Source organism: Lutjanus erythropterus, chromosome 12 (assembly GCF_056507025.1).
Source record: "Lutjanus erythropterus isolate fLutEry1 chromosome 12, fLutEry1.hap2, whole genome shotgun sequence".
Taxonomy (NCBI): domain Eukaryota; kingdom Metazoa; phylum Chordata; class Actinopteri; order Lutjaniformes; family Lutjanidae; genus Lutjanus; species Lutjanus erythropterus.
In genome coordinates, this window is record NC_139328.1 from 28,498,332 (window position 1) to 28,508,877 (window position 10,546).

At 38.9% G+C, this 10,546-nt stretch overlaps 1 protein-coding gene across 1 annotated transcript in view; it reads left to right on the forward strand.

Moving 5' to 3' along the window:
* Positions 1 to 10,279, forward strand: part of tmtopsa (teleost multiple tissue opsin a) — an 87,761-nt gene extending 77,482 nt beyond the window's left edge. Inside the window, exon 4 of the mRNA XM_084732630.1 lies at positions 8,727 to 10,279. Coding sequence (XP_084588756.1) covers positions 8,727 to 9,011 — 285 coding nt within the window. The 3' untranslated portion in view covers positions 9,012 to 10,279. The remainder of the gene's footprint in view (positions 1 to 8,726) is intronic.
* The last annotated feature ends 267 nt before the right edge of the window (positions 10,280 to 10,546 follow it).

Genomic DNA, 10,546 nt, shown 5'->3' on the forward strand with positions numbered 1-10,546 from the left:
GCATCTGTAGCTTCTAACTGAAGCTCTGTGATTTGACGTTGAGTTTCTCTCTTGCACCGCTGTTCATACTTTTAGATGCTGGCTTTATGTAGTGTTTCATGTTCACTCTCAGCTGTTTAGGTTTTGTGTTAAATTACTGCTGATGAAAACCCAACATTTCCTGGTTCTGTTGATTCTGATGTATGTGTGATAAGTGTGTATCCATGAAAGACACACAATCAGGCAGGTGGCCCTGTTGCAATGGAGATGCAAATCCCTGCCGTGTTGGGCTGACGTGCTGTTTCGAACCGAACCAGGACACGTGTTTGAAAAAGGGGCAAAAGAGTTACAAAAGTAACTGACTGACGTGACAAGCTTTCATAGCATTGTGCTAGAAAAAAGACGAAAATGGACTTGTGTACTCAGGTGTCATGTTTCCATCACAGAGCTGGAGCCGATAAGTACCTCACTATTGCAGAGTCATTTAACTCAAGAATGAAACTTGATTGCAACCTTTTCCACTGAAGACAAAAGCCAGATGTTAGTGTTTTTTTTTTTTTTGTACAGAGTAAAAAGGGCTAAACAGTTGTACCAGTAACAGTAAACAGTGTATTTGTTGGGGATTATTTACAGCTGCAGATTTGGTGTGTTAGTGAGTATTTACTGCAGCATGATGTGGAACTGACCACAGTGTCCTTGTTCATAGCAGTGAAGCAGCATATCATCCAGTGCAGCAGTGAGCCTCATTCATGTTTTTTTTCCAAATAGATTTTGGACAACAACAGATCTTTATGGTGCAGACGATGTTTTCACAGGCAATACTTTGTTGGTTTTGGTCTTTTTATGTGATTTTATAACAATAAAAATGATTGGATACTAAACATCGTTACCCTTAAGAAAAGGATGCCCATGGGAGCTGCTGCATATAAATAAGGTAAGTTACTTTTATTAATTAATTGTATTTTATTCATGTGTTTTGACTGATCTGTGAACCCATCATTCATGTATTTTGCCTCCTTCTCTTGTCTCTTGTCTACTACAACTCTCAACAGATATTATATAATATTGTTCACAGTGTTTTCAATGTGTACATTTGACTTGTTGTTATACCTTCACTGTAGCTAGATATTGTGAAAGAGTTTCACAATTTTGCACTCATGAGAAAATGTAGTAGACTATAAGTATACATTAAAACTCAGAAAGTATACTAAGTATACTACGTTTACTTAAGAGTGGCATCTTCCACATTAGTTCACATTAACAGGATCAGAGGAAGAACAGATCGAAATTGCGGTCCAGTGCCCGTTTGTGTCGTGAATGTGTCTTGGATGTGGTTGGAAATGCCTAGAATTTAAAGTATAGCCAAATACCCTGAATGCATTGTTATGCTTTCAACCTGCGGCTGGGGTCCTCAATTATTCAGAATCTTCCTATCTGTCCATCAGCACATACCCGGACTTTGAGCTGGGCAACACAGGGGCTCTGTTGTGTGTAGAGGTTGGTGTAAAACAGGAAGATCTGCATGAAATCATAATCCCGAGACTTCCAGATCTGTTTCTTGGATTGAAAAATGTATCCAGGGCTCCATTCACTATTTATTATACGCTGACAGATGCTGTATACATTGCAATGCCTTTCCTCTGTACCTTGGAGACAGCCTGTCCTTTCTTTCCTCAAAATATTTTGATGTGTTCCTAGTCTTGCTGCTGGTTAGAATGCAGTATTTGTGGAGGTGTAACATTTGTGAAATCACTGTAACAATATAATCAGACTGAGGAAATGTGTTTACGGAATTTCTCTTGTTATCTGGTCACGCTTAAAAATGACAACTTCAGTCTTAAATAATACGTTTTCAAACTAAAAACCTCCCATCATGTGTAGGGATACAAAACAAATAATGTTTTATTAGCTAGAGAGGTTAAATTTTGTACAAAAATTTGAGCCTAGACCCCTATAGACTATAACAGTAAATAATTCATTGTATGATGGAACAATTCAGCTTTGACTCAGTCTTTAAGCTAAGAATAAGTTGGTGAATAGGGGCCAACACGCTTCTAACAAGCACCAATGATTCTAAATAAAATATTCTCTCTTTGATTAGAAATAAATTAATGCCCTTCAGCTTGTAGAGCTCAGTTAAGTTAATCTGATGTAGCCAGAACTCCAGCCTTGTCACACAGTGGCTGTCATCAGTCATTAAACTAAAATGCCAGGACAGAGAGGGATACACATTTAAGTACAAGCGGGAAGTTGTTGCTACAAAACAATTCTGTAAATGTAGGGCTGCAACTAAAGATTATTTTCATTATTGATTAATCTGTCAATTTTCTTGATTAATTCATTAGTTTTTTTATCCATAAACTGTCAAAAAGCAGTAAAAAATTTTGATCATCTTCAAAAGTCTTGTTTATTGCACATCCCAAAAATATTCAGTCTGCTGTCATAAAGGACTAAAGCCATTAAGAAGAGAAGGCCATTTTTTATACATATATATATATATATATACATATATATATATATATATATATATATACATATATATATATATATAAAACGTCCAAACTGATTAACTGATTATCAAGATAACTGGCAATTTATTTCATAGTCGATTAAAAATCATTTAATCGTTGCAACTCTACAATGGCAAAAAACAAAACAAAACAACTATTGATGCATGGCAACTGCTGCATGATGTGGTCATGGGTAGGTAAGGATTGCAGTTATGTGAACAAGTGTATCATGCGTTTTTATAATAAAAAGGTAAATTTTAATTCAGGTTAATGCAGGTTCATGAAGAGAAGTGAGCTCCAGTCTTCCACATTAAAGGCAGATATGCTACATGCCCAGCCACAGCAGAACGTCACTCACTCGCTGTCCGCCTCACCACACAAAGGGCACACTACTTCCTGTATTGACACTATATCGTGAGATGAATTATTATTATTATGTACATATATATATATGCAATTCCTAGAGATATTGCAATGCTGTAACAGGCACAATGAGCAACACACATGGCGTGTAAATCAGCTCCAGCTGCAGTCAGAGTCAGTAGACAGCAGCTTACCAGAAAATCCAGTCATCACACTTGAAAGACTCCTATCGGAGGACATGGCAAACAACTGGAACACTGAGGGACAAAGTGCTGATCGTCTTTTCCTACAACCTTTAAGAAAAAATTTCATCAAGGGATGGCTGTGGCTGACCACAACTCTCTCACAGAGGCGCAGCGGAGAGGAAAAAAATGCTGATGCATACAAGTTACAAGAATGTGACAGGCCCTAATAGGAGTTGGTGGTAAAAGAGCAGTGACTCTAAAGAGCAGGTCAATGGGTTTAAACACCACACCACGACTGGAAGCCAAAGTACTCTGTGAAGTGGACTGAGCACACGTGCTTTGATCAAAACACAGTTACTGAGGTCTCAAACCATCAGTGGCTGATTGAGATGAGGCATCCATATCAATCACAGCATTCCTCTATGACAGCGCTGCTCAGGACCAGTGGGCTGCTAGGAGTCATCCCATCCTCGGTTGGATTAAGGAGCTACCATAATGGCAACGAGCTAGCATCAGGAGAGGCAGGTTTTTTTGGACAATCTTTGTCTGCTGACATGTTCACTCTAGAGAGCCAGTGCCTCAGGGGACGATGAAAGTCTTGTTGGGTCATAAATTCAGAGCTGATGTACTGTGTTGAACTGCAGTCACCATTTGTCCAGTGGTGGGCCTGTGTTTTCCACTCCTGGTAGAAGGAGGACATGGATATTAGGGTTGAGCCAATGCACAAAGCCATCGTCCATCTTGATGGCTGACAGTAATCTACCACTGGGCCCTCTACCTTCGTGGCACTGTGATTTAAAAGCATTCTATATTTGGGGTTGTGTGTCCCCTCAGGGTTGCCAAAGAGCTGTTGCCCAAGTTCTTTTTTCGACATGTGGAAGAGAAAATAAAAAGAGGCTGTTGCTGCTGATCGTTGCACTAAATCTCCATGTTGTGTTTATTATTGTCTGTTTAAACACAACTAAGACATGAACATGGTACTGAGACAGAGACTCTTTTAGACCCAACTGTCCATCATAACAGGCCTCATGCATGAATCATTTATATGAACAGATTTGATCTTAAATTGTGTGTGCAAACAATTCAAGAACTTTTGTGGCATTCAATATTTTTGTACTTTCTTCTTAAGAACAAAATGTACAGACAAAAGCCAATTCACATTTTGTGTCGTGAAATATTAATAAAGATGAAGAAAAAGTAGTTAACTTTATGAATTTTTTTTTGGAAAAATGGTATACAACTATTTATTCATTTAATAATTTTAAATGTTTGCAAATGTTGAGGATTGATTATTAGATTACAGAGATTTAATCTTCAAAACCTGTGTACAGTTCTGGAGCTTTAGCTTAGATCAGAGACAAAACCATTTAATGCATTTCATCTGCATCTACTCAGCTCTAACTTTCCTGGCCTCCCAGAAAGAGTTTGGTGATGGGTCTGAAAAATTTAAGTCCACTGTTTAATAAGTATTAAGACTGGATTAGTCCCAAACGGACGAATGCATGGACAACTGTGGACACCACCGATGTGCTGTGCACTCCCTAAACGTATCTAAATAACACCAGAGTTCATCCAGTTTCCACACTGCTGCTCAGGAGACAAGATTAATCCACTGTCCTCATGTGCATGTTGAGGCATCGTTTCCACATCCACAGTCCTTCCAAAAAAAAGTAAAAATCCATTAAATAAATGTCCAAATAATATGTGATGCACAGAATCTTAAAACATGCAACTGCCTGTGAGGGATGGGGAATTGCACAACCTGCTACACCCTAACAGTAAATACCTCCAAAACCTTTCCAGTGATGCTTCAATGTGCTCATCCATATCTGTTAAAAAGTTTATTTTTTGCTGTCTTTTGGTTGCATTTCCTTTCTGCTTCCTTTCTTCCTTTGTCTGAGTTTGACGTTACCTGTTACCTGTCAGCAGCTCATTGCTTTGTGGTTTCCACGCCGCACTACAGTCTGCTGCCCTTATTTGCATTTACTGGGGTGTTTCCGTATGTGAACTGCAAACTTCTTGGCACATGCATCCAATTTAAGATCAGATGCAATACATCAACACGTTCAGGTGGGTAAGAACCAGACATTGCTGTCAGTGCACATTTAATAAATCCCAAATTTTCCTCTTGGTGCTTTGTTTAAGAACAAATATAAGAGAAAAGTAAGACAAAATTCATGCATGAGCCCCATTGTTTCACTGTGGACACAGCTGTACCCCACTGACAGTGAATATATGTGGAGACCTCAAGTTTCAGCCCCAGACTAGTCCATCTCTCTCACCACAATCTAAAGTGCAGTAGGCAAGTAGTGGATCAATTTGACTGGCTGATGAAGTGCAGGACCCCTATCTTTGTTTATGTATATCATTAGGTTGAGGCCTCTTCGGTGATGCAGACAGTGAGGGACATGTAACAGCTCCATCAGCGTCTCATCTCCAAAGAGTTGTTATGTCTAGCCACTGCTGCCTTGTACAGTAACCGCATAAAGAACCATGGAGACATTGATAGCTGCTGTCACTGCCACTTCCCAAATTACCACTGGGAAGTTATTATGAAGAGTGAGCATGAGAGCTCCCATTTCACTGGTCGAGGGTGCCTCAATTTCAATATCCAGCCTGTGGATAATATAAGGCTTTGTTTGGGTTCATGTGGACAAAAGAACAGGAAGCGTGGAGGTCACAGGCATCTCTGGCATGATGTAAAAAAACTAATTTCACCTGCCAGCAGTTCAGATCTACGGGGAAACAGACAGATAGTGGACTCTTACTAGTATGATGCACCTTCTGTAGAAAACAAGCAAAATAAAGATTGTTTTTAGTCATGAGACCTGATATGCAGTTGAGATTTGTCTCTTAGGAATGAGGATGCAATGGTGAGTTTCGATGGCTCTGTGATAGATTAGTTGGGAAAAACGTGTATTTCATCCTGTTTGAACATTGCTTGCAATTTAAATTACTGCTTCGAGGTGGGAAACTGTGCGAGAGTGAACCTGCAAAAGAGAGAGTTGCTCTCAGCAAGATTTCCCTGGTTGAATTAAGATGAAAAAAAAAAACACTTTTTGTACGAAAAAGTTAAGGTGGCTAACCAGGACTTTCCAAGGTCTTGTTTTCAAACTTTTTGACAAGATTCTGTCCACTGAGTTTGATGAGACGGAGAGTAGGATACACAGGAATACCAGCGAGTGAAGTCCGACAATGATCTTTGGTCCTCCCTAAAGCTTTGCTGTTCTTTTCTTACTCTTTCTTCTACCTTTCCTGTAAGCACATTTTGCACACTACTAACATGGTTCAACTTTTGTGAGTGTTATATTTTCAATGGTCACCTCGTCTGCCGCTTGGCACCTTCAACTCGGGCCTGCAGTCAACTACCTGTTCTGATTGACACGCTTTGTTGGTGCCATGTGAATTGTTGACTTGCACAATACATATGGAAATTTGATCAAATACTACATTTAAAATAACCCCACGATGAACAACGTACAAAATGAATCCATTTCCTCTGCCCTCATTTTTCAATAGCCAGTATTCATTAAACTGCTTGAGGTCGCAGCTTTTTGGAACCTGCTTTACAAAAGACCCCTCTGACACATAAAATTGCACTATGAAAATTATTAAGCACATAATGGAAGTCTTGGGTGGTTAGTTCACCCAAGAGAGAATACCAGATTGGGTGAAATTGGCTGTCCTCCATTCTCGGTCTCTTGTTCTCTCACTCTCAACTTGGCACTCTTTCTAAGCACACATTAACAAAATCACTTACCCAGTTGAAAATGCAGCAATGGTTCGAGCTCGTGATTGAGAATGTAATTAGTTGAATATTTAATTTATTTTAGAAACTTTACAAAATATTTTGTAAGAGTGAGAAAGAGAGTGAAATGAGTAAATTATGAGGCAAATTAACTTCCCATTAGTAGAAGCAGGAACTTGAATCAGGTTCATGTACAGTAAAATATGTTATGGATGCAAGGAATTTCATCATTTTAGGAGCAAGGTCATCAAATAAAATTATGATTTTAAGTCAGCTGAAATACTGTAATAAACTTAACATATGTGTTAAGGATGAATTTTTCAATCTTTTCCTAATTACACTAAGCAAAGGGACACTGGAGGTCAGTGCAGTATATATAATCAGTTAGTTTTTCCAATGAATGAGCCAGTATATTACAATAATAATTTATTATCTGAAAATAATGAGACACTTTCTGAAAATAGTCACTGAATAATAATGACAAATTTATCATAATTTTGAGATAAAAAAAAAAAGTTATTATTTTGAGACAGTAATTCATGATTCTGACACTAACTCATTATTTTGAGTTGATTTAAAGACAATAAGTTGTTATTTTGAATTACCAACTTCTTATAAGTTTATTATAATAAGCTTCTTATTATAATGACTTACTGGTTCTTATTTTTTCATCACATTGACAGTAATGAACTTCCAAGGAGAGATGGTGCATACAGCGATGCAATGAAAAGGAGACAGGGAGTTAGTAGTTGTTGTTATTAACAGAAACTCTACTCTGCGGTATAAACCACAGAACTGTAGAGTAACATTAGGCTTCATGATCAAATAAGGTTTATATCACTTCGACACTTTTGTCCTTATTCAAGTGCTTCTTCTCTGCTGCGAGTCATCGCCTCGTCCTGAGCACTCTCGCATACTAGGCTTGAAATATAACCCACCACTGGTTATGTGCACAAAGTAAGGCTGGGGCGATATTGCAAAAATATGTCGATTTGCATATCGTGCGTTGACGCGTTGCTATGAACTGCTGTGCCTGGTCAGAGCGTGGATGGAACAAGCTGCAGAGAGCCAGTCTCGCCACAGTTATCTAAAGTGTGGGAGTAGTTTAGACAGAGACACAACAGTCTGGCTCTCTTTAGCTCCACAAATGGGACACGAGAATCATCAACACGTGGAACATCTTTCTGTTAGTAGAAGTCACTTAAGATAGATTTTCTAGAAGTTTCTCCATCACCCCTCTGTTATAAGTGATGTCTGCACCGCTGCTGTTAACTTTACACCATGAGTCACCCAACGGTGTTATTCTGCCATTTTGTAATTTCTGTACACTTTATCAGTCACATATGAGTCAGAAATGGCTAAAATTAATGCTAAAGACTGTCTGTAATTCATTTCAGTCACCAGGAAAAGGACAAAAAGTAATTTCTTTGGCCGACAATGATGCAAAAACACACTTCCAGTGATTCATCTTACCTACATGACTGCAGTGATGAAATAACTCCATGTCATAACCAGTTTTAAGTCAAAATACTTCAGTTCAGTGAAGGGTTGACGGTGATTAGTGATTAAATTAACATGCATCATAGCTCCTTCTGAATTTGAGGTCCAGTATTTTTCTAATCAGACACATGGAGTCTATTAAATAAGGCAGAATTTAGACTAACTTTAAAATATGACACTATTATCATTATTCTGATGTGCTTTATGTTTTTGATATATGTTATGTTATAAAAAATCAATAGATTAATCATTTAAAAACTAATTGTTAGGTGCAGCCCTAACACAGAGTTTCACTTCATGTTGCTCAATCAAAATTTCTACTACTACTACAGCAATACTTTTCTTGGCAAGTCTTTACAGTTTCATCCTCTGCAGTCTCCTGTCATATTTTGCAGTACCTTGCGTTTTTGATCACGTGCTTGTGTATTTTGCTTGCCCCAGTTTTACAGATGTTTCCAAGCCCTGCTACACTGCGAGGCTCCTCGACGAGGCTCCAGCTTAAAGAGCTCCTCCAAGGTCGCCACCAAGGCCATGAGAGGTGTAGGAGTCACGGGTCCCCGCCGCACCAACGACCTCCTATTTATGGTAGCCTCCCTGGGCCAACCGGCTACCACCATGCCCCAGCTGGGCCCCTCCTTTGAAGTCACCAATGATGTCACCAGAAACCCGTCTTCAGACACCAACAAACCTGTCGTAGTGTCATTAGTGGCCCACTTTGATGGCTGATGATTGGCTTTAACCGTGAAAAGTCCCAAAGTCCCCAGCCAGGAAGTCATTAATAATGAGAAAGGTGGTTTTACTAAAGCTTGGAGAGCAGCAGTCTGCTAGTCCAGGTGGATTTAACGTGGCTGTTGCATCAGCTCGGCCCCAGCTAGTAGAAATGATGGACCGGTAACAAAGCCAAACCTCACCTGCCTCTAGACAATATGAGCAGAAATCAGAGGTGTTAAGCCTGCAGAAGCTGGGAGTCTGTGTTTCTCTGCAGAGAAAAAGTATATATCTGTCTTGCTTGGAATGAGCATTTGAAAGATGTTCTTATCACGACTTCTGGAGAAAGCACTGTCACTGTTCGGGTAACAGAAGCGGAATTGGAGGGATCATTTATTTTGTGCAATATCTAATGTTGGTATTCGCTCCCATAAAATGTCATAACAGAAATGTTTTCAGTGTGCAGGAAGAGGGATAAGATGTATTTTTGTATTGATTGCTCACTAACTGTGGGCACAAAGTGAGATAGAAGAACACACATTGTTTTTCACTCCATGCATTTAAAAGTCTTTCCTAGAGTAGACAAGATTGAAAAGACAAAATAAGCGAGGAGGAGCAATGAGAATGTACTGGTAATGAGTTTAAAGTATCAGGCTTTTTAGCTTTTATTCTGTAATTTTCATTTAAATCATCACTCATCACTTTGAAATGCATAAGTGGTTTTCAATTAAGTGGTTTAATAAGTGGTTTGCTAGATGTGTAGCATTGCTAGCATGCTAGCGGCATCAACGTTTTTTTCAGGAATAGTGACTTTAAGGTCAAAGAAATAGGTGCATGCTGGAGTGTTACTGTATAGTTCCCTCAATATCGACTGTGCATGTGCACTGATACTGTATAAAATATGCAAATGAGGTTGAGAAATACAGTATCTGGTAATGTTAAGTGGCTATCACTGATACTTGGTATCATGTGAAATCTCAAAATGTATCATTTCATGGTTTTTAATTGGGCATTTCCACATGTATTTACAGCTGTGACATCTGTTTCTTTGTCTTTTTAGGAATGCTGAATTTGGTCAGATCCAAACTGCAGCTTGTGCAGAGAGGTCACAGGCCATTTAAAGCTACTACAAGAGGTTTATAAACAGCTTATGAGGCGTTCTCAATTTAAAGGGACAGTTCACCCCAAAATCAAAACTCATTCTTGAGAATTCGGACAAAACTGTATGTTGCGGGGATTTTGATTTTCGCTCTTCAATTACGCTGAGAAGAAACATTTTAAAAGATCAAACTTTGCAATGGACCAACCTCCAAGTGATTACACTTTTTTTTTTTTATTAAATGTAGATGTCAGTGTCAGTCTGACAGGGCTTCTGTCTTACAAAGTTGATGAACAGTGTGAGTTGCAGAGTTTTGGAGAAACTGTCTGCCTTCTTTCCATTGTAATGGAGCTAAATGGCATTTGGCTTGTGGTTCTCAGGGCGCCAGGAAATACATTTGAAAAGCTGAACACCAGAGTCTCTTTCCAGAAATCATGACTCAGTTACTTCAGAT